A 25,233-nucleotide genomic window follows, 5' to 3' on the forward strand; every position below is an offset into this window, starting at 1 on the left:
AGTGCCCCTCCAGGTCAAGTTAAAATGTAGCAAGAAAGTACTGAAGCAGTGACAGAAAACAGGGGCTGGGCGGTGCCTCTCTACCTTGGGTAGCTGACCAGCAATGGCTGGTTCCGAGGTTGGGCGACTGCACAGAGGGAACAGCCCAGTGGGGAAGGCTCCCAGCTCCTGGTGCAGCACACCGCAGCTCTGGGTTCCCAAGCAAGCAGAGAAGCAGCAAAGCAATCTGGCAAGCCCCAATGACAGTACTGAAGGAAAAAGAAAAGAAACAGTCAAAAACCATAGGGCAACAAGATATACAGTCAGAGGCAGGGTGCAGCCTGGCAGCTATGTCAGTTACCCCACCAGAAGGAAGAGCAGCCCCTGGCCCTCAAGCCCCGCAGGATCCCGGGCTGTCCCTCACCCATTACAATACTTCCAGAGCCAATGCAGGCAGTGACTGTTCCAGACACAAAACAAAATCAAAAATTAATATGGGATATAAACCATCCCCAAGACATAAGATTACACAAGAATGTCCTTAAAGCAAGTTTAGAACTGAAATGACTGCTGACAATCATGTGTTCATAGTTAATGATGGTGCCAATATATGGAAATGATCAAGTGTGGTTTTATATACTTAGTGAAAGCTTTGAAATGTACTCCGGAAGGCATTACTATACAGTTTTTCAAAAGGTACGTGAGTCATAATTTACATATCAGAGGTAGATTTTCATTATGCCGCTGATATTCTGCACTGGACCTACCCATGTGGCTTTTACCTTAATGCAAATGTTTCATCTAGTTTGTGCCTTAGGACACCCGTGAAAAGTTTCTCTGTAAGAGGCAACTGCCTCTTCTACCTAATAGTACTTACATACCAGAGTTGTATGCAGCAGTGAGCTTTAAAAGCAGTTGCAGATGAGGGAATGTCACTGACTTGTGAGAAGTAATGTCTTTTTATGAAGGGTAAGGCCACAGTAAACCTCAGCTAGTCATAGATGCAACAGCGTGAAGACAACAGTTAGGAACTTCAAAGACTCCCAAACGTGTTGTTTCTGAAAAATAATTATGCATTCTTCTAGGGGGATGGAGGAAGTTGCCCTCAAATTATGAGAGAAACTAAATATTTGAAGTTGTGTCATGCTTTCTAGGGTTCCAGAAATGTTTAAATTATCCAAATAATTACCAGTCTGGTAGTACATTTCATTCTGAAGAGTCATTTTCTCTTCACTAATTCCTTTACTTAAAAGCTATGATTTACTTAATTGCAATGAGAACTGTCCACACCTTTGGTGTCACTCTGCCCTCTTTCTTACAGTGGTGTCTGTAGCTTTTCTGCTGCAATATTCAGTGAAGCTTAAAGCTGTGGGAGATCAGTGAAAATTATCCAGGATTTAAAGACTGAGGGAAATCCCAGAAAGGAGTCTGTGCATGGTGAGCTTGATAACAGTATTAGCCAGATTCAGCCTGCAAAAAAGACTGTTTGATAAAGGGAGGAAAAAGCCTGATGGGGAATTAGAGAAGTATCAAAACTTTTAGGACTATGTCTTCACTGCAATTGACATAGACTATTACTCTTTGTCCCTGCCCTATTTACTGAGCCTGGCTGCTTTGAGTGTTCCAGTGAATGTAGTGCTAGGTCTGACTCTGGAAGTCCATCTCACTTACAGTGTATCTACCTCAAAGGTAGAACTGTGGCAGTTTCCTTATTACTCAGAGGGACAGAGATTTGTTTGGTTTTTTTTCCTAATTCATTAGGAGAGACAGTTTATATTATTCATTTTGCTGAAATACGCAGAATTGTGAATTCTACTAGACGTGAGTCTAGTAGACACAAGTAGGTCATGTAACTTGGAGATGCATCTCCGTCGTAATTTAGATGTGGTAGCATGGCTGAGCTTTGCTCACTTAGATGCCACTCATCCTGACTGCCTCTACAAATATTTGTATCTAGGAATGAAGACATTGGTGAAAGACAGGAACACTGAATGGGTATTGGGGAATAGAAAAATAGAATTGGCTATTGAGACTGTAACTCAGCAAAATATGTAAGCAAGAGCCTTAATTTTAAGATTGCTTGAAGCTATCCATATTAGCCAAAAACATAGAAAATGCTGAATTGGAAGGGACTGATCAAGATTTAGTTTCTAATTTATAGAAAACTAATGAGAAGGAACTGGAAGTCACTCAATAAAAGACACAAAGCGGAAGTGGAGGGAGTGAGGTGATCTGGATGAAGACTGAAATGAAATTGAATGCATAAAGTTCAGAGGATTGAATAAGTGTCAATATTTGGTCTTTGTATGCAAAATTAAGAGAGAAATCAGTGGTGAAAGGGCTGAAGAGACTGAAGTACTTATGATGAAAAGACACAAAAGGAGAGAAGGGAGATACAAACAGTACCAGCTGGGAGTAGTATGAACATTCCTCTGGCATTGGTGATGTGCCAGGAGGTGCTCAGTTTCTTTTTTTCCTGTTTTAATCTGAAGCTGCAAAAGGGTTTGGTTAGTTTCTCTGAAAGACTAAAACAGGGCTTTATAAAAGGAAGAGCTACGTACAAGAGGTTCAGGTGAGGAGCTGTGTGCTACAGGCAAGAGCCAGTAGGTGTGTGCATGCTATCTGAAATGGTGTTTGAGAACAATGGTATAAGAGGATATTGCATAATTTGTAAGGAGGAAAAGAGGAAAGAGGGATAGGACAAGTCCTGCAAAATAATTGCAGTCGTTTGAACAGTTGAAAGTAGGAAGTTTGCAGTGTCAATTTGTGTGGTTTTGAAGTAATTCACTTCCACACCCCATTGTCTCTTCTTGCAAATCAGTCACCTGTTTTTTATTGGAGATAACCCTGTTTATCATCACTTCCTGGATATCACTGAGGCTAATCAAAACACAGTGTGGGCCGCTGATCAATTAAACATTAATGACCCATTTTGAAAGACTTAGTGAGGTAGTTAATACTCTTTTGGGGAGTTCAGTTGGAAAAATAAGAAGCCTTATGCTCTTTGATATTATTACCTGACTTTATCAAATATTTTCTATCTCTACAATTACAGTGTTTAAAAGAAACATATAAAAATATGGGGGTTTTACGTTCAGATCAGTCACTCAAAGGAATTTTGTACTGTATTACTTGGAGCATGTGGTGGTGGGCAGTCTGTTTTATGCTACTGTTCAAGGAAAGGTTTGTTTTTACCCTTAAAGGTAGGAGCATTTCAGTGGTGTCTATGAAGTTCAGGCATCTGGCTTTTTTTTTTTTTTTTTTGCAAAAGTAGTGGTAAGATTTTTAGCACCATAAGCATTGCTGTTAATGGCAGAAGTGAATTTGACATTATGTGACTCTCTGTTATCACAGTACTGGATACCAGTGTATTTACTATTCACCTGAAAACACAGCCAAGGCAAAAGAAGTTCTCAGCAACATCAGTCATCTGCAGCCTCTCATATCAAGCCATGCAGACCTGCTGCTTAGTTCTGCAAGCCAACGTTCTCCAGACAGCTTGAAGAATTCTTTAAAGATGCTTTCAGAAAAAGTAAGATTCAAATCCTCACTGCAATGGAAAATGGAATAATGAAGTCTCTCTAACTGCTGGGGAGGAAGGGGGGTTTCTGCATAAATTGACTTTCACAGCATCAGGAAATGTTAAATAAACTCAGCTGAAATAAGCATTAAAATGTTGTTATTAGAAAAATAATGTTATTTTCCATTTCTGTAGGCCTTCCAAATAGAAAATTAATGAAATCTATAAAGATTGTCTTTAATTAAAGTATAATTAATTTAATGTCATATATCTTCTTTATCCTCTAGTGGCCACATACTGGAGTTTATAAAAATATCAAAAATTATAAATAATTTTGTAGTATGAGAAGGCATTATTTTTTATTCTCTTTCTATTATATTTCAAGTTGCTGCCTGTGGGAGGTAGTTAAAGCCAGGTTGGTGTATAAGATTTAGAATAACAGCATGATCAGAAATGGTGATGCAGCCTGGAAGGAGAAGCTGGGAAATTTGCTCTAGGAGATCTCAAATTTTAATTCTCTTTCTCCTAATATATCCATCTGTAGCTGTAGGCTCTTCCTCATTTTAGTTCCATTAGTTCTAAATTAGAGAAGATAGTATTTCCCACCAGTCTCACAGACTGATAATGGAGATTAGCTGAAGCCTGTAATACTTCCCAGCATATGTTATCCTATAAAAATATGAACTGCTATATCTGTGACCTGAGAGGTTGTGAGGAGTTTCTTATTTCTCCATGGGCCACCCCTTCAGTAATGTGATCCCACTATGGCTTAATAACACCATCAATAACCATTTCAATGTATCTTCAGCTATTGGGCAGTGACAGCCCTTGTGGTCTGTTGAGCACCATTACCCCATCAGTTCCTCGCTCAATGGGAGAGTTTCAAATCTGAGTATTGAGCTCGGCCACTTGCTGTGAAGGCATTCCAGAAGAGCCATGGTGGAGAGAAACATTGCTCTCAGTTGCAGATGTGTAAATCCACAGTAACTCTGAGAACACTAGAGTCACTGTGAATGTCAGGGATAATGAAAGAAAGCAGAATTCAGCGTGGAAATGAAACAGAGGAATTTAAGGAGGGGGGTTGTAGCAATTATAGTGTACCTTTGCATGTAGGAGGGCATTTTTAGCTGTGCATAGAACAAGTGAAGCTTCTCTGAGGTTAGTTCAAACAAATCTGTACGCACAAGTAAAGCAAATCAGACAAAGAAGTGTTTGTTCTGAAGATCCAAAGGGTGGTTGCTAAGGAATGTGCGTTTCCTCTGGCCATTTGCCTCTGGACAGGAGGAGGGGATGATTTCAGAGGGGCTGCAGGCAGCCATGGTACTAAAGCACTGCTTGAACCATGGCCTGCTGGAGACTCTGGCTATAAAAAAGGGACAGAAAAGACAATTCATTCAGTTTGCAAAAATCATAGGTATTTTACATTTATAGCTGGTGACTTAGTTGAGTATGTTCATATCAACTTTTGAGGATCAGGATTAAATTGCTGTTAGTACATGAGCTCAGGTTCCCAGAAGAAGGAGTCTCACCCCATGTACTCCGTGGATGTCTGTCTAGCCTCCCCCTTTTGCTTGGAAGGGATAAATCCAGTTGTCTGAACAACTGCAGCAGGAGTGATTCAATACCTGCTTCCCTGTCTATTACCAAACTTACTCTTAGGAAAATATGGATAATAGAGAAATAGGGTGGATTGCTGAGGAAGCAAGTGTGGTGGGACAGCTGCTTGTAAAGAGAGGAAGAGAGATGGGGAGGAAAGACTGAGAAACGACTTCAGGAAAGGGAAATACCATTTCAAAGCCCTAAACTCAGTGAACTCACACAATACTGAAATTAGATCCCTCATAGTTAATTCAAAGCCTTATATTGCTGTCTTAAAATACTCTGTCTGTATAGTCTGGGACAGTACTGGAGAACCAAGACTACCAGAGCGTTCCTGCTTATATTTAAGACAGAGTAGGACATGCTCTGCTGAGTATAATTACATGATACCTACTTGTACTCCTGAGGCATATGTAGTGCTTCTGTTATTCCATCTTTCCTACACTTTTTATATGTAAAAAGTAAATGCTCTTATGTTTTAACTTGATAGAAATATAGAAATTAAACAGCTGCTTGAAGAAGTCATAAAAATTGTTCGCCTGGTGATTAAATTCTGCAAGTTCATTGAAAAACATATCACTTGATATATATAATAATTCTTTCTATAATTATTAGGTGTGAGTAAATCTGAGCTATCAATAATGTGAATTACATTTAAGTGCTCATGTTGGAAATGGAAGGACTGGCTTCATGGATTGAAAGTGGAAAATTAAATCATTCCACTGCTGCTTCTTAAATGGAGCTTATTTTCTCATATTAAGCATGGTTTTACATCTCCATATATAATTCATAATTTACTGCAGTGTTTTCCCGAGACTAACCTTTTATCATCATTTTTTGTTAATTGATCAGGGAACCCTTTAGCTATCAATAAGTGTATCAGCATTTGCAGCTTGAAGAAGACTTGATAAATTAATTTTCCAGCTATGCCTATCTTTGTTTGCAGAAATAGTCTTTGGTAGATTATCTAAAAGAATTTGCAGAGTTTTTATTTCTTTGTATAGACTGGTTTGTGATTTCAGTGCAATTTCATAAATAGTGATGTTCTGCAAATGTAGCTGTATTGAGCTGTTAGAAAGTGAAGTTAAAATGTAGACTGCTGTTAAACCAATGGGATCCCTGAATGGAATTTAATTACAGAATAATTTTAGTTTCTGCATGAAAAAAATGGAGTCTCACTTCTGTACTGATTTTCTTTTAAAAACTAAATTTCTCTATAAAATATTTCTATTCAATTATATTACTTAAACTTTGCAGTCATAGTGGGCATTCTTTATACCATCATCTTTACTCATAATTTTTTGAAATGTAAAGGTTTTTTTGAGTCTGCCATACTGAACCAGAGACATGAAATTATCTCAAACAGACATTGTGGGGAAGATAGGTATGAAACCTCAGCAAAACCATGATATTGCTGTTTTTAAGGATAGACAAGTAATGGAGTTTCAGAGGATATGGAACTGTAGAAGAGTCTTGAAGAGGAGCTTTGCTGTTACCACGCAACCCCTCAAATCTCATTGTGCCATGGTAAGGCAAAGAATGGTAGGGTTTGATAGCACTATTCCCCAAAGACTAATTCATTATCCAAACATGCACCATCTGGAAGTTAGATATGTAGAAAACTGAAATTGTCCTGCAGAGCAATTCAGGACTACGAGGAGACAGTCCTGAGGGGCTGCATATAAGAAAACTGTTAAAGAATACCCTTTCCCTCAGGCACCAAGTTGGTAATGAGGAGAAGGAATGGGTCTGGTGATATTGCCAGGGAGATGAGTAGTGTTGCTAAATCTAAAGTATCCCAAGTCAGGTCTGATTTTGGATTAAAAAAATCAATAATTTTTCTTAGATATGCCTGCAGTTCTTATTTTTAGAACTGCAGAGATTCATTTGCAGTAGAATTTTCAGCCTTTCCATGAGAAACTATTCAGAAAATATTTTTTTCCTAAACATAATGAAAATGGGAAAAATCGGAAACTTCTCATTCATATACCTTACCCAGCAGCTAGAGCCTTAAGAAAACCATCAATTTTTTAGAGTCTTTTTGTCTTAAATATCCGTAAACTTTTGAGAGGGTATAGAGACAGGAAGGCAAGAAAAAGAAGTTGAGTAGGAGTGGATACAAAAGATTATGGGTAGTATGAAAAAGGGATATGATACAAATAGAAGTGCAGGAACTGGGAGAAAAGACTTCCAGGAATCTTCTCAGGAGTTCCAGGGAGATGCTGACACTTGACACTTGTTTGATTTGGGGTTTTTTTTGCTACTTTTTTCTCCAGTTTTTGCATAAGCAGCACATAAGGGCTGAACAGAGCTTGGCTGGGCAACCCTTATTTCTAGCATTTCCTGCTGGTTTAGGCTGGATCCTCTGACTCTTATCTACATATCTTCCCACATCCCTGTTTAATTAAGATTGTGTGCACAAAGGCACTTCAGCACCTGAGTCTGCCTGCATATGGCAGTCCACTATGTTCTGGGATAATAAGAAGGGAACTAAATCCCACTGACCTGGCATAAATAAATTCAAGTAATTGTGCTGTGAAAGAAATTTTCATCCTCCCCTGTGAACCAGGACTTCTGTCTGGGGAGGGGAGCTCTGAGTGGGATGTGTGGGATGTTCTATGGCAGCAGAGTGTGCCCTCTCTCCCTGCTCTGACAGATGAACTCGGTTCAATGTCATTGAAGTAACCAAAACTGGGACTCTTCCAAGCTGTCCCTGTGGCTTTACTAGTTGTTACGCCCTGTAGTGAAAGGAAGAGTTCTTGCACCTCATCTGCTCCTGTTCCATAGATTCAGGCAGCTGATGGAGCCAGAGGGAGGGAATAAGCCAAGTCTCCCATGGGAGATAGGGCACCATGTTTGAGACAAAGAAAATGGGCATATTTGACACACTGGTGGCAACAACAAGTGCTGTTGCAATGATGACAATCTGGACATGGTGAAGCCCATATGCAGAAACCATTTTACTTTTCTTGTTGAGGTGGAAGGGAGATGAATAATGCAGGGAGGTTGAAGGATTTAAAAAATATGGTAAAATTCCAGCTGTAACAGTCAACATAGAAAAATGATACAGAGATTGAATAGCATCTTCAGAAGACCCAAGAAGACTGCTTCAGAGTTTCCTTTCTTTAAAATATACATAAAATCAAGATTGAAATCAGGTGTCACCTGCCGTAATATCTGGGTTGATACCTACCAGTAATGAAATTTATCTCTGGAAACACTGCTTTTGCAGATACTCCTATTTCAGTATTGTAGAGTGGTGGGTTTTATTTAGGGGGTTTATTAAACTGTTTAATTGTGTTTTATCTAACAGAAATTATGGTGTTGGTTACTCTTGGAACTGGTTCTTGTTGAGGCTCACGTCTGAGTCATATTTTGGAATTCAAATAAAATGTGAAAACATTACGGTCTCTATAACAGATAATGTACTCTTGTGTTATTCCTTAGAACACTGGGATTGTAGAATGTGATGATATCTCTAAAACCCTTGAAATTTTCCTCATTATTTGTTGGCCTACTTTGTTTTCTGCCTCCCAGGCAGGTCTGAAATAAATAGCTGCTCTGCCTAAGGATAATTCAGTGTTATACACCTTTGCTGCAGTACTGCATTCTTTGGTCTAACCTTTTCATTCGTTTGTTTTTTTTCCTAGACGGAGTTATTTGTGCACACATTCAAGGACCAGGTGGTCAGAAGTGCCCTTTTAGCACTGTACACAGCCCGGCCTGGCTGTGTCCTCAAGAAACTAGCTGTGCCTAGAAACAGTGCAGAAGAAGGGGCTGATGCACAGCACCAGGATCATCCTTCTGAAATTAAAAGGCAGGACTCTATACCCCATCATTCTGAATATGATGAGGAAGAGTGGGTAAGTAGACAGAAGCCCTTGGTTAGTGTTCAATGTGAAACCCTACAAATCAGCATAAACAAGCTCAAGCCCTAAGTGTCCTTGTCACGTGTCATTGCAAGGGGGAAAGGGGTGCAAAACTGTAAAATTGCATTTTTCAGATGCATCACAGATTTTGAAGCTAAATTTGAAGGATTTTCCTAAGTACAGTGTGCTGCTCTGAGACTGCCTAGTTGTGCGTATAACAGTGAAGATGCCGAGTATTTTCTTGCCCACACACAAGAATAGTCTTTGTCCTTACTTGGGTTGGTTTTGCTAGTTGGGCAGATTTAAGGACTGGAACAGCATATGCTGTTCAGAGAGAAATGTTCTTCCCCACCTTCTGCAACACCCCTCTCCAGCCCTCAGGCTGTAACCATTTTAAATACATGTGAATTAACCCTCAGCAAAACAGAGCCCTTTGCCCTTAGATGCTGTTCTTTCTGAGGTTTTTTTCTGATGTCTTTCTGATGTCAGAGGTTGTGTAAAAGAATTAAATACAATTTTTAGATTTTAACATTCTTAGCATATCTTTCAAAGATATGTATTATTTATATGGCTGAGATTTTATAAATCAATTATTTTGGTCAATATCTTCATAGATCTGTTACTTTATTTCATACATACTCAAGCTGTTTTTATTCAGTCCAGGCTCATATTTTGAGTTCATCACTGTATTCTCATAAAGGTGAAGGATGCCAGCATATTCATCTCTATTGTAAATAATTAATAACTTGTGTGAGCTATGGTATTGCACCTGAACTGTAATTTTTATCCACACCAAAAATAAAGGAAGAAGAATACATTTCTTCTAGAAGAAAGGCAGTTATTTCCAACCCCATGCATTAAGTAGTCATGAGATTTAAACAATAAATGACTCATTATTTTATTTGTCCTCTGGTTTTAGAGCCTTTAATTCACTTTTTCTTGTTTTTCCAACAACCTGAGGGGCTGGAGTGGTGGTTCTTTCCTTGAACTAAGCAAAAATGTTTGTTTTTAGCTGTTGAAACATTCAGAAATATAAATAACACAATAATTTTTGTAAAAGAGAGAAATTTTGCACTGGAAAAGTGGCACTTCGTGAAAGCTGTATTTCAATTTAGTACTGCAATTTAGCATCTCTGAAGAGCAGATAGCTTTGCTGTAATTAATAACTGATAAAAAAAAGCTGCGTAGTGCTTGGTCCTCACCTATTAAACTGCATAAGTGGGTCATTTTAAACAGTATTTATTTTTTTCTGCTGAATTAGTAAGATTATCTTGATTCAAAATTAAGTATATCTTTCACTGTTTTCTGAATTCAACTGAGTCAGAGTCATTGTCAAACTTGAGACGGTATAAATTTTGGAGAAATTTTGTGATTTTTTTTTCTGAATTTGAGTAATTTACCTTTGGATCGATTTCAGTTATTTCCATCAGTAGAGGTGATAAATAATGTGATTTTTAATAATCAAATTGTGATTAGCATGATGGAAAGAGAAAGAATAAATACATATAAAATGTGAAAAAAACATTTAATCCACTGTGAAACTCAACTATAAAGGAAAAAACTTTAATATATGTTGCTTTGTATGCACAATGCTCTATCCTCCTTTGCTGTTGTGGGTTTTTATCTCACTAATATCACGTACTAGTGTTACATTTTGCAATTGGAATTTTGGCTTTGCCTGAAATCTAAATCCTTAAACAACTCTTTAAGCTGACCCTGCTCCATCCACTTCACGTGCATGTGTTACCTTATGACCATCACAGAAGTACGAAGAGTCGCTGGCAGCAGTACGGATTGAGCTGTTTACATTGGTGCACTATGCACAAGGAGCAGGAAAGCATCACTGCTGAAGGAAAAATATTTAACTTGAGAGTTTTACATTGCCTCTGGAAAGATACTCTCTTCTCCTCTTACCAGCTGCTTCTGCTATCCTAGAACCTCCCTGCAGTTTTCGTGTATGATACAAGAAAAGGTGGGCACACTGCCACTTGGAGCTGACTCTGTCTACACTTCTGACTGGTTAATGGGGCTCAAGTGACAAGGAGCAGATAAATTGGCATTTCCAATAAGCTCCGTACAAATGCTGATGTGGTGATCAAACATGGGGCTGAAGGACTAATGTGTGTGACCCATTCCATATGCCACAGCACAAGGGGGTGTCAGTCATGCACATTACTGAAGATATTTCCTTTATCTCTGAACTGAGCTCAAAAAGACCTTAAGGAAATATCTGAATATCCACTCAAATGAAGGAGACACGGCATCTTCAGAGCACTGGGAAATGCAGATGCTGTGTCATACATGGCACAAGTAAAGCACACAACTGCAGTGGTGTATGTGGAGGGGCAGGAAATGACCGAGGATCTCTGTGGTGAATTCAGAAGGCTGAGAATCCTTTAAAAACAGAGACAGCCTCTGGGACACCACTGGCTGGCAGTGTTTAGAAGGAAGACATCCAGTGAGGTGCAGTGACAGAAAAGAGTATCCATTCCTGCTCTCTGAAATGAGGAAGGTGTCCTACTTTTTAATGATACTTTCTAATCAGATGGAAATTAATTACATTTTTTTCAGTTGGATGAATGATAGAGAATTATTTTACAGGTTCATTTTTAATTGTCCTAGTAGAAGTGCCCAGCTTTCACTGATGTCAAGGCCTACCTTTCCAAGAAGATCTTTCAGTGTGCATGTCTGCTTGCCAGTGCCACAGCATAGGTGACAGTAGAAGTGACTATGGTCATTTTTAAGTAGCAACACCTAGCTGCATAAGCCAGGGCTCCATAACATTCCAGATGACTTCTGAAGTTTGGGAGAAGTATAAGATATAAATGTGGCACTGCCTTGTCTCAACGGGGTCAAGTCCTATTACAGATTTCCACCTTCCCTGTCATTGCCTTGACTTACAGAAGCAGTATAGACAGGGAGAAATAGATCTTGTTTCTCTCGTTCTTTCATACCACAAACTTACCATCCACATTGCTCCAGCCACTAGTGGGAAACTTGTGATCAGGGGAAAAGAATCCTGCTTAGAAAATGAGGGTGTTAGTATTTCAGTGCATCAAGAAAAGTTTATCCAGATCCATCACTTGATGCAGAAGGTTTATAAGAATGCTTACTTAAGAGGTTGCTAGACTGTATTTTATCCTTTAACCTGGTACAGGCTATAAAGTGAACACTTGTGAGATTGTTCTTGGGCAAATTGAAAATAGACTGCTTAAGAAGATGAAAGGTCAGTGCTAGGCTACAGGAAAATATTCTGGAAATAGTAACGGATGACAATAAGAAGTGGATTAATTTCTTCTCATGGAGAATCACAGAAGCCACTTGATTTTCACTGATTGGAAACTGCATTTTTACTTGAAAATTTTTCCTGCCAAACTGCAGAATTTCTACAGCCTTCTTAGATAAATGTGACCTGCCTTTGGTGCAGACAGAATAACATCTCAATGAATGATAAATAGATACCCTACATTTTCTATCTGCCCACAATCCCAGGAACTCCTATGGGGAGAAAAAGAGCTGTAAGAGGGGCCCTTGCTCCCTCTCAGTTGCTTGTATATAAAACAGCTAGATACATGATAATAAGAGTGAGCTTTCTGTCAAAAGATGTTTATGAATTTAGCTTCTAAACCCTCAGGGAATGTTTGTGGGAATATTGCGTAGACATCATCTCAATGCTGGGTTCATAGTTGGTTTGAAAAAAAGAAAAGTGATCTTTCCAATATGAAATAAGGGCTCATATTTGTGTGGCTTGTGCAATAACTCCAGATGCTCATTAAGAGCTTAATGCTTTTTTTTTTTGTGTGTGGGGATTAAGCTCCCCCAGCAGACAAAGGAAAGGGAAATCAGATTGCTCCAGCCTCTCTGAGCAACCTCAGTTGCATATTCCTCAGTAACTTCAGTGACTGGAAGCTCTGAAGCTCCCTTATACTCTCTGGAGGATTCTTCATAGACTCTTTCTCCCCAAAATTATGCTTGTGGGTGATAAAAATCAGTAGTTTCACACATATTCTAAATGTTTTTTCAGGATTGCTTGAGGTGCATATAGGAGGAAACTTTTGAAGGAATCTATACCTGCCCTTGATCTTTTGACTTTTAATTGTATCTAATTGTATGTGAATATCAAATGTGTCTAATGTTTTATTTCATGTACAGATGCAGTTATTTCCACATGTTGCATTGTACATGCAGCACTTTAAACAGTTGTGGAATAAATGCAGTTCTGCTTGGGTGTGACCAACTTCTTGCCTCTTGTAAATCAATCTTTTTCATAGTATGGTTAAAGCAGGTTTATCTAGGGAGAAAATGAAACTATTGTTTCCATGTTCACCTATAAACTGGATGCTCACTTGTCCTTAAGGCTGCCCACAGGAATGCTCCAGGAATCAGGTTTGTGGAGCTGGAGGAGAGGAACTCAGTTGTACAGGCTGGGAAAGTCCATGCTTCTGTCTGTGGGCCCATGTGATGTCTCTTACGTCAGGATGCCAGTTGTCACAGGTTGTATCCTCAGGAGGAGGGAACAGGGGAAGATAAGATCCCTCTAGTCAGGCTGAAGTGTGGCATATAGTTGAAAAGTAACATTAGATTTAAATGTTTGCCGTAGTAGTAGTAGTAGTAGTTGTTCTAGATTTGCCTCCACTCAAAATCCAAGGGTTGCCATTTATATGGAACTATGGTATTTCTTTGAGTTCTCAGTTTTCTTTAACTTTCTCTCTTGTTAATTTTGCAACTTCATTTTTGTGCCTGAAGACCTGACAAATACATAATGCTTCTGGCACTGTAAAATACAAAACAAAGCAGTGATGTTATATTCCCATTTTTAACCCTCAAGCAAACTCTGGTTGCTCTGCAATATTTTCAGAATGACTCAGTGTTGAAACATGTACTTGGAGAGGGGAGGGGGGTTTCTGTGGGTTTATTATGGTTTGGTTTTAGTCTGATTGCGTGTCTTGTGTACAGCCTCATTTCTTGTATGGCTTGGTTTTTTCCTTCTTATTCAGGGCTGCAAAAGTAGGTGCAAAAGCTTTGATTTCTGCAGCATCCAGCACCTGAAGGACCCTCCCTATATCTCTGTTCCATAACAACTTCTTCTTATGCTCCACATTATTTCTTTTGTTCTCTGCTTGTACAGAATTTTTTCTACCACTCTATTACTTCTGTAATTCTATTATAAACTCAGTTAAGTGTGATGGTTGCAGTTTATGTGAGAGGTGAGGAACGAAACTGAAATGGTGTTACCTGATAAATGTCATAACAAGTTTTTCATTCTAGTCCTTGAATTTAACATTTACTTCAGCAGAGTAACTGATGTGATAAAATACAGGATATGTTAAATTATCAAAAAGAGGTTATTAACTACTGTGGCAAAACTGGCCCACACAAGGTTTCATTTGGCAAGGCTTTGAGTGTGTCTATATTCTTAAGGTATCTTACTCTGAGGTAAGCTGCTCAGTTCCTTGCTACGAGACCTGAAACTTTGTCTGCATTTTTACGAGTTTTAAGCACTTATTCTCCAGTGTCTAAAACCATAAAAGCTGGTTCATTTACACTGCAAGAAAATCTCCATGAAAAAGGCTCAGGTTGGTAATAGGCTGAAAGATGAGAGGAAATTTGCTGACGTCTAATATTTCTAGTAATTTGCACATCTGTCCCAGCTTGAGGGGTTAAAAAGTTACTATTGTCTCTTTTTTTTTTTTTTTTTTTTTTTTTTTTTTTTTTTTTTTTATTCTTCAGAAACATGCAGTGATAATTCTGGTCTTTTCAGGACAGGGTGTGGGCCAATGTGGCAAAAAGTTTGAACTGCCTTATTGCCATGGTGGACAGACTGCTTGAAAAAGACAACATCTGCAATATTAAAGAGGGTGAAAATGAGCCTTCAGCAGCAGATTGCAAGGTGTTGCATACAGGAGGTAAGCACCCCGCCCTAATTTTTTAATTTTTAATCATTGACAAGAGTAAATAAAAATTTGCACAGCTACAGAAAAGTAATCTAGAGAAGACTCCATAATATCTTTGATGAGAGTACTAAGAACAAAGTTTGCACACTTGTAGGGAGGTTATTTACCAAAGTACAGCTTCAGTGTGTGCTCACACTGCTTGCCATGCTCAATTGTTTGTGCTAGAGTGTAAACGTTTTGCAACCATAATGTTTTCTTTTTGTAGGCTAATATTATTTAATTTACTTTAGAGTTTACTTGCGTGTAGTAGTTTGAGAAAAAAAAAAAATTGGACTGTGTCTTACCCCATAGAAAACTTGTAAGCAAAAGTGAACATTCTGTATCAGTGTCATTATCCTGCAAATGCTTCCACTTCTCTGAGGTGATACACTGATTTTTATTTTCTGATTTGATAAAATTCATGTTTACCTGGATATACGTGTCAGCCTGTGTCAAAAGGTCAAGTGGAATAATTCAGTGGGATGATGTAAAGAAAATTTATTCCTCAGTGGGTCCTTGTCCCCTTCTGATCTTCTCCTGATCTTCAGATCTTCTTCTGATCTTCTCCTATGATTCATGTTTGCATTCTTGTTGCATAGATTAGATCTGCTTAATAATTGTGATGAAGACTTTCTAGGCTGCAAGTGTGTTGCAATAAATGAAACAGATCCTTAGTGATAGTGGTGGTAGTCCTAATGCAAGGAAATCAGAGCCAACCTTTGTGCCACTCTTCAGCTAAATAAAACAACTCCCCATAAAAAGCAGCAAACCAACATAACTACTTTATTTTATGGAGCTTTGTATAGTTTCAGCTTTCTATTTTTTTCATTGTGCATTTTATCCTGTATCTTCCCTTACATGTTCTCCACAGAATTTAATTACATCATTTTATATAAAGAGTTTTAATGTTATCAGTACTCACTTGTAATTTCTTTCTTACATAACAAGAATTAAAATTACTTTTTTTTAAAATTTCATTTGTCTAGTACTGTGAGTTCTGTGAATTCTGGTTGTAGTATTGATTTTTAATGCAACTGTAGCATCTGCACTTTATCAGTGTGAGAGGTTTATGCTGGAATCCTGGAATCCTTGTTTTCAGTGCAAGATGTGTTGGACTTGATTTTGTATGGTTAGTTCAGAGAGCAACTTATTCCTTATCTGTTTGGTTCTCTAAGTTTCTGTCTACCAGGCATGTAATGTTAGAGAGGAAGGTGATATAGTCTCTGTTCTCTAGTGAAGGCTTGCAGGTGAAAAATATCAACACAGCTTTCTACACCTTTCCTGCCTTCCTCAGAGAAGGTACAAATATTTAACAGCTAAGAAGGTGTAGTTTTGAACTTGGAAGAATCCTTAGATGGTGAACCCAAGCATGTACATTGTGATTAAAAGAGAAAAACTGAATATTGCTCTTGTTCCTAACTCCCTTCTCTTCCTCGTGGTGCTAACAAGCTTTCCTCCTATTGTTAGAAGTCCAGTATGTCTTGTAGAAATGTTTTGCAGGTAAAGTGGTAGTAGTACACTTTCTCTCAAACTTCCCCCTAAGTGACTGCAGTGCATTTGTGTGTGTATGCACTGACATACATGTTGTGGGGTTTGTCTGTATTTCATAGTTGTGGAACAAAAGCTCTGATTTCCAGACCTCCTTCCTCTATCTGGAAAAAAAAGGTATGAATTAGGGTAATTATTTTGGAATGCTTTCTGACATGCCTAGTTCATGCCAGCATGAACTTGTACATAATTTCTTTCATTCTCTTCAGCCTCCTGAACATCTCCTCTGCTATACGCCATGTTATGGATTTAACCAGTTCATTTGAGTCTTTAATTCTAGTGTGCTCATAGCTTTGATTCAGGCTCACACCCTACACAGGCAAACGAAATATTGGTTTAGAGCTTTTAGGTCACAAGCCAAAAATAAAACAAAAAGGAAAGTTGCATCATTTAAAGTACTGTAATAACTGGCCATCAAGTAGAATGAAAGGTAGCTCCTGCTTAGCAATAATGATAACAGTAATAGTTAGAAAATTATAGATGAGTTTCATTCAGCTGAGAAGTTGTCTTCTGGAGCTGGTGGGCCAAGGACACAAAAAATATCCAACTGCTATTGTACTAGAAGAAATTCTTCCTTTTTTCTTCATTTCAGAGCCATCCCTTTTTCTCTTGAATAAGTACAGGTGTCCTTCAGTGAGAGAAGTGCTTTTGTTGAGCTGTCCTGAAAGTTCTGTAACACTACCTCACATGAGAACTGCACAGATTTGTGGCTCAGACTGCTGTGTTTTCATGTTCTTTTTGAGTAAGACATCATTTTAGGAATGCCTTGGACAGTTTATAGGACTTTCAAGGTCACATAGAGATGGAGATGTTTTAAAATTGCTTTCTTTTATAGGACTAACTTGAAAGATGGAGCTTTCCAAAGAGCTATCCAGGTGTGTGCCAAAGTTGGTTCCCTAATGATTTTCAAAACTTTGGGGCCAGAATTTTTCATGCTTGACTCCTCTGTGAGAGTGTGGATTTAGATGTTTGTTTTTCTCTGCATCTCCCTCTCTGAAATTTAACATGAAACCCTAAGGGTGCACTGTGAAGCAACTACACAGACGTTGAGATTGCAAGTTTACAGTTACAAATTTGGCTTTAATTCTGCCTCATTTTAAACTTGAAGCCTGATTGTGAGTTCACAGCATTTTCCTAGATACAAAATCACACTGTGTGTACACCCATAGATACATTTCTAAAATTACAGACTTTTGTGCTACTTAAGATTCACAAATGTGACATAAATGAAAAGCTTGCCACATCTTGCTTATATATTATACATAATTTGAGCATATTTGAGCATAATGTATTTCATTAATACTGCAAATATATGGGCACAGATTGATCTTTGAGTCTGAAACTGCTTTAGTTAATCCTCAGAGAAATTGGCCTGCTTTTGTAAGAAAAAAGAATACAGAGTTTTGAACAAAATATTAACAAATATGCCTTGAAGTATGGGATGAAATATTTGCTTATTTAGTGAACCTGTTTTTTGTAGCATATAGCAATGAAAAACCTTTCAAAGAATGCACATGTGTTCATTTTAGATGATAGGAAATGTTATGACAATAATTTGATGCAATAGCATCTTCATATAAATATAGATGTTGTTGTAACATGTATTCAGAGTTTCCTAAAGTAGGTTTATATTTTCAGTCTCAGTGACTATGGCATTGCGTGATCTTACTCTTTTTTTTTCAAACATGTTTATATTTGTTGTTTGGAGTCTTCGTAATTGGAAATATTGGAGCGCTTTTCTCCTGTACTCTGCCTTTCAATGTAAATTATACCTTCCTTAGCCTTAACTTTTCAGGCAGTCTGACCTTTGACTGTATTCTAAAGACTGAATTTGAGTTACAGTTACCAAGGTAACATACTATACTCATCAGTTGCAGGATTATGAATCCTCTGCAGGATAAATCAGGAAGAGAGAGGGGAGGGCGGTTTTTTGTTGTACTTCTAACTCTAGTCTGGTTTGCCTTTGAGAAATATGTGGCAACATTAAATTCTTTTTACTTTTGCCTTTTCATTTTCCATGAGAGTTGGAATGTGAAAGCCTGTCCTGCAGCATTAGAGGTGGCAGTGAAACACAGCAGTTTGCTATTGTGCTTACACAACCCCTGACAGATCCCCGTGTTTGGCTGCTGAAAGTGGTTGTTGTTTCCATCTGCTTCTTGTACCATCCCATCAGAGCTCCCACCCAGCTATTCCTTTGCTGGCTCTGGGTGAGAACTCCCTAATTTGACAGGATCCACCAATCATCACAAAAAATTTGAGTTGCCAGTGGGATTGCACCTGGATTTTGCCTTTAAGTGAATTATGGAATCGTAAGCTCTGTGAATTGGCCTTTGATAATCTTCAGCATAGGTTTGCAAAGAGCACCTGGGGAACATTGCCACATTTCCTAGCTGGAATTAGAGGAAACCTCTGTTCATACTCATGTTGCTACAGACATATGCGATTTAATTTTTCTTGTATTATCTCATACCTGTTGGGGACTATATAAGTCTAGATTCAAAATTTCTGACTTTTAGTGCCCTGGGGATGGGCACTGCATCCTTTCAGTGCATCCCTTCCAATGCAATGCTGGTAGAAGTAGGAAATAAAGCCATATTTCTAGTGGGAAATAAAGCCATGTTCTAGTTTTATTCACATCTTCAGAATAGCTTTTATTATAAAATATTGTTTAGTCATGAAGATGAAAAATTTTTCTGTGGTCTGTGTCCTTGAGTAGCAGACATAATTTATTTAGAGCAATCAGATGTGAAAAGCTTTCTCTTCCCTTCCTTTTCCTTACATTTTTCCTTCCTTTTCTTTTAAGCTTGTCTTTGCATGACTTTTACTTATGCTTTTTTTTTCCCCATTTTCCTCTCACTTCTGTGTCATCCTTTTCTTTTTGATAGGATCCTTATCTGGGCTGAATGTAGCCCAGTGATACAAGAGAACCCCTTCTGCAGTACTTTCTCTAAGTACTTTAGCTAAAAACAGAAGCTGAAAAATATGTAAGGGAAAGAAAGACTATTAAACTGAATCAACAAACTAAAACAAGATATCAGAATATTCAGTTGCACAGCATTCACAGAACATTCCTATGTTTAAAGTGTATTAGATTTTCTTCGTTTTGTCTTTTATTACCTTTGTCTTCTATTTCTGTTTTCACTGTGACTAAATGTGCTGAGATACTCGTGTATGTATTATTAGATGGTTTTGGGTTTAACTATTAATCCACGTGACAGTGTAGAAAATCTTGGGTGATTGCAATGGAATAATAAATCCCAAGAATTCAAAATTTCTGAACATTCAAACTGTGCAAAGTAAAGTGCTACTTTAAAGTGCAGGAATACCAGGAAAACTTATTCAGATTTTTATTGTTCCTGTGAGAACTGCTGCAGCATTATGAGTACAAAGCCTCCTCCTTTTTCAAAGAGCTTAGCCCTCAGCTGGAGTTAAACTGAGCTCCAAGAGCTGCATGGCAAAATAAAGAAGTAAGGCACTGACCTTTCTTTGGTGCAAAATTGAATATGTGAAATCTAAGTCAGTCTTTTTAAACCTCCCTTTAAAAAAATACATATTAAAACACTGTTCCTTTCCTAGGTGAGTAAAATAAAATTCTGGATTAATTATTTTATGCTGATTTTAGGGATTTACTGCTGCTCTATGTTGATTGGTTGGTTTGATTTGCCTGCCTTTTTCCTTAAAACAGAGTTTGTCTAATGTTCACTTTGTCATACCAAGACAACTCATTTATATTGTTTTACCTCTACTATTTCAATTGCGTCATTGATTATTTTTATGATCAGGTAGTGAGTGATTAATTAAAGTGAAAGGTTACCTCATGGGTATCTGCTGTTAAATTTATATATCACATTTATATTTATATATCTTACATTTATATGTCTGTACTGCCCTCCTTTGCTTTAAGAGCACGTCATTATGCATTCTTCTGCTTTTTATTTAAGGTTTGGTTTTTTAACTTCACACCATTTAAGTTTTGAAGTGACTTAAAGCCATTCATAGATTTTAGGTGGCACAAAAAGTAGTGATAAAATTGGCTTTTTTAATCTGTTGCTAGGGCTAAAGGAGATAGGAGTACTATGCTGAAGCATCCTTTTTGGTTACCAGCATATTATAATAAGCATTTCAGTGGGCCTGACTTTGAAAAGACCAGGAGCTTGCTTTTCTGCCAAACTTTATCAAATTTAACATGTGGTTTGACATATTGCAACTTGGATATGAGCATACAGAACTGACTAGCTGGGTGCTAAGCAGGTCATTTGCCTGTACAGGCCTGTTGATTGCAGGAACATGGGACTGAAGGGCATTTTCCAATAACCAAAGGGCAATTCCTGTCACAGACTGAGCTGCCACCACTCTCTTGGCAATGGACATAGAATATTTACTCAGTGCTTTGCTGAACATGCACTTTTGTTTTAATCTCATTCTAACTGCATAGCAGTGGTACTGTCTTTTTAGTTTCATCCTTTCATTCTAAAATTTAATATGTTTAGTTTTTATACTTTGTTTTAGTTTCCAGTGGCTGACTAGCTCTATTTTTGTACTGAGTTTCTTTGCTTCATCAGGAGACTCTGACAGTTCTTCTGGATGCTAAGTGTTCCAAACTGACAGGCTGCCCATGTCATTTTAGCAACCTGACAGTCATCCTGGAGTCTCCTTGTTGCTTCTGTTCTTGCTCCTAATCTCTTTTTTTTTCAGATGGTCACTCATTCAGTTAATTCTTCACCCTTTTCCAAACAGTTTTCTGCTGTGTTTTGGATACAAATTTTGTGATTTCAATTTAAAAGGAAGTTGAGATCTGAAGATTCAATGTGTGTGAGTTGGTGAATCTGTTAAAAGCAATAATTTGTATTATTCCTTTCCTGAAGGGATTCTACAAAGGTATTCTGAAAGATAAGATATTCTAAAATGTATACAAAGTGATTCTACAGAGTCACTCTAAGAGAACTCTACTTCAGACATGTCAGCTCCCTTTCCAAACAATGTCTGTTTATGAATTGCATTAGTATTATATATTTATGCCTTGCATACAAGACAATCTTTTTTCCCCGAAATCTATTGAATTTACTTGTAAGCTTCAAAATACAATTTTAATTGGTTGTTTGTTTCACAAACTTCAGTTTCACAGTACTTCTCAGTTTCAAGGAACAACTTACAAGCTGCAATACTTACATATAAATAGGTGTTACTGCTGGATTTTTGGACCATTGTGCATTGTTAATGAATAATCCTCATTCATATTCCTGCTGGAGTATTTGCAGCAGGACATCCTGGATAACAAGTGACAAAGTGAAATTTAACAGAGCAAAAAATTAGGCACCTTTTTTTTCTTCCTAGAATTGGCTTTTCTAAGATCTCAGTCTTTGATACACCTCTTATTTTGATTTTAAATAAAGCATAAGCATGAGAATATACTTGTCCATTCATGAACATTCTTTTTTTTCAAGAAACAACCCAATCCCTGTCAGATTTGCCAACTAGCTCCACCTTCTGGGGACTGGACATCCTTATTAATTGAAACTCAGAAGTTTCAGTGTGAGCAAGGAGCAAATTGTTTTGGAAAACTTAATCACACAAAGGTTGTCCTCTTTACTGGTGACATGTGCAACTCTATATTACTCTAATAATTTGTATTTTCTCAGTTTCTAGGGTAAGGTTTTCTGCAAACTTACAATTTTTATTGCTTACCAAAAAGCCAAATACATATATAAGTAAGGCACTGTATTCGTTGGGACATTAAGTACTCAGTAAGATTTATCTTTAGTAAATTTAGTATGAATGTTCTTTGATAAAAAAATGACCTTGAGAATTTAAAATCTTTGAATTCCTTTTAAATGCAACTATTACAGACAAAAACTGCTTATGTTAGTAAATTAATAAGTTAGTACTCCAAAAATGTAGTCTCCCCTCAAAAAAATGTTGTGAGAAAATTATCTTGAAGCTACCACAAGGTATGTGGAAATTTGGAAAATCATAATAGAAGGTGGTTATCAGTTGTTTACTGCCAACCTAGAAGCCTGCATGAAGAAGAATCCACTTATATTTGTTCTGGGTCCAGTATTATTCAGTATTTTTATTACTGACTTGCCTTATGAAATATGCATGATGCATATAGAATTTGCATATGCTTAAACCTGGGAGAGGCTTTAAGCAGTATGGGTGCAGCATAAGAATGGATCCTGATGAAGCACTGAAATATTAGGATGTAGTTCATCCTGCATCCAAGGAGAAATACAAAGTTATGTTCCTGAAGAAACAGAAATCCACAGTGCAGGTGGACTGGTTAACTGGCAGCTCAGTAAAAACAGATCTAAGTATTGTGTGATGTGTGGCCAGTATGTGACCTCCTCTATTCATAAATTTAAAGAATGGTTTGGGTTGGAAGGAATCTTAAAGGGCATCTCATTCTAACCCATCAGCAGCAGTTGGGCAGGGGCACCTTCCACTAGACCTGGTTGCTCAAAGCCCCAGTCATCCTGACCTTGAACACTTCCAGGGATGGGGCATTCACAGCTGCTCTGGGCAACCTGTGCCAGCCCCTCATCACCCTCACTGTGAAGAATTTTGTCCTAATATCCAATCTAATCCTACTCTCTTTCAGTTTGAATCTATTCCCCCTTCTCCTGTTTGTTCATGCTGTCAGAAAGCCTGAAAAAGGATGTCAGAAATGCTCTTTAGCCCTACCCACATAACCTGAAGTTGTAACAGTAGGTCCAAGAAGTGTAGTTAGTTCTGGAAATTCTGCTTTTTCTGCCCTGGCTATCAGAGTATGCGCCACTTCCTTGGATGTGTCTGTATCCAGCTGTCCTTTCCCATGGAAAAGGAACAGATGTCTGTTTGCTGTACCTTCAAGTCTACTTTGAAATGGCCAAGTATAATCTTTTTCATTATTTGCTCAAGTAAGAAGCAGCTAACAAACTGTAGTCTTACCACATACAGCCCTGCTTATTGGTTCAATGAGCATTACATATTTTGAGCTTATTTTGCTGCTGTTGCTTTTATTGGCATATGTTTATTGCTTAAATTAATAAAGAATTGTAATTTGGCTTGAAAGGGGAGTTTAGACTGCCTGATCTGCCTACACTGACTTCCAGTACATTACACTTTTTTGTCTACTTTATTTCTAAACTTGTCTGTGTTTTGCAGCAGCCTCTGGTTGTTCTTTAGCTTTTATTCCCTGGAATAAACACCACAGTTAGTCCTTTTTATTTTCTCTTCATGAAGAGGGGAAATCAAGTTGCTGCTCAGTCTTTTTCATCAGATTAATTAGATTAAACTCTAAATCTTGGTAGCTCTGCGCTGCAAGCTCTCCATTTTTCCAACTGTCTCTTCAAAACATGTACACCAGCCTTTGGCATACAGTGTGTCATCACTCTGTTAGTCAATGACACGTATAAAATCACCTGGAGCTTGTACCTGGGGGCAGCTTATGATCTATTTTATCAGAATGACACTGACTTCAGATCTGCTGTTTTCCAGGGAATGCTTCCTCAGTCTGTATTACTCATAGTTAAATATGTATGACTGTGTTAAAACCCATGTTGTCGGACCACAAAGACAATAAAGGAGCTCAGGTTGTTCTCTTTGCCTGCTCTGTCCTTGTTCCCCTTTCCTGCTCCTTACTTTCTCTAATTTCTTCCAGCTTTCAAAGTTCTCTCCCATCTTCTTTGTTCTATTAATTTGGGTGTTTTTCTGGAGCTCAGCCAAATTGACTGGCAACAGGCAGCTGTGTCTTCCTGCCTAAACAACTTCCTCAGTACTAATGAGTTTTTACTGGCCTGACTCAGAATGTTACCTGAAACAACATGCTGCTGTCTTGCACTTAATTACAACAGATTGTAATTATCACTGATTCTTAATTACACTAATCTACAGAAAATATGAGCCAGTTATAGACTGTTGCATTGTCAGTTGCATTCCCAACTTTTATATAGATTCTTCTAGAGTGTTGATTTCCCTTATTTCAAACTGTACAATGAAACTGAGATGTAGATTCTAAAGGAAGGGGATTTATTTGTTTGTTTTTATTATTTTATTAACTTAGAGGTAGGCAAAGCCATATGCAACTACAATGCAGGTCTGATTTTATTAAATCCTGTAAAATTCAGGAACAGCTGGGATTATTGGGCAAGTTTGTGTAAAATGTTCTGATTTTCCTGCATTCCTAGTTATCACTGTTTCATTTGTAATGTATTAAGGAATCACATTTTTCACGCATTTCACTAGGGTTTTTTTTATATTCCTAGCATGTATTTTTACAGAGGAAAACATGTTTCAAAATAGTCTACATCTCTCTGATAGAAATAGCTAAAATGAGTTCAATATCTCTAAATATTTAATGAGACCAACATAGAGAGAAGCTAAAAAAAAAAAACCAAAAACGGAATATGATCTAAAGCTCATTATATTTCCAGCCTGTAGATTAAGCAGGTGGTACCCTTCCAGATATCTATTTGTTATTGTGTTTTGCCCTCCAGCACCTACTTTTTCTTAAATATATGGTTATTCTCTCTGTTTTTGCATTTTTGAGGCCCTTTCATTTCTTACATAGAAAGTTGTAAGTCCTGGAAAGGAGATCTTCATCTCTGCTGTATTAATCTTTATGTGCTAAATGAGGTTTTATATGTTTCCCTGTATACTCTGTTTGTGATACTTAAATACAAGGTTTACAGAGATGCTGGGACTGTTAGAAAAGGCCGTTGTTTCAGAGCGCAGCTGAATTCAGGCCAGGGATTTAACCCCATTCCCAGTAGTAAGACGGAGTCCTACTTATAAGCATGTTCTCCAG

The 25,233-nt window shown here is 37.8% G+C and overlaps 1 protein-coding gene across 22 annotated transcripts in view; it reads left to right on the top strand.

Moving 5' to 3' along the window:
- Window positions 1-25,233, top strand: part of INPP4B (inositol polyphosphate-4-phosphatase type II B) — a 380,968-nt gene that overhangs the window by 229,213 nt on the left and 126,522 nt on the right. For all 22 annotated transcript variants that reach the window (XR_005256730.1, XR_005256729.1, XR_005256731.1 and 19 more), the window contains 3 exons: window positions 3,334-3,511; window positions 8,749-8,961; window positions 14,729-14,873. Coding sequence is in view for 19 of the 22 variants with exons in the window: in XM_038135230.1 (XP_037991158.1) it covers window positions 3,334-3,511; window positions 8,749-8,961; window positions 14,729-14,873 (536 nt within the window). In the remaining 3 variants the exon portion in view is untranslated. The remainder of the gene's footprint in view (window positions 1-3,333; window positions 3,512-8,748; window positions 8,962-14,728; window positions 14,874-25,233) is intronic.

Source organism: Motacilla alba, chromosome 4 (assembly GCF_015832195.1).
Source record: "Motacilla alba alba isolate MOTALB_02 chromosome 4, Motacilla_alba_V1.0_pri, whole genome shotgun sequence".
Taxonomy (NCBI): domain Eukaryota; kingdom Metazoa; phylum Chordata; class Aves; order Passeriformes; family Motacillidae; genus Motacilla; species Motacilla alba.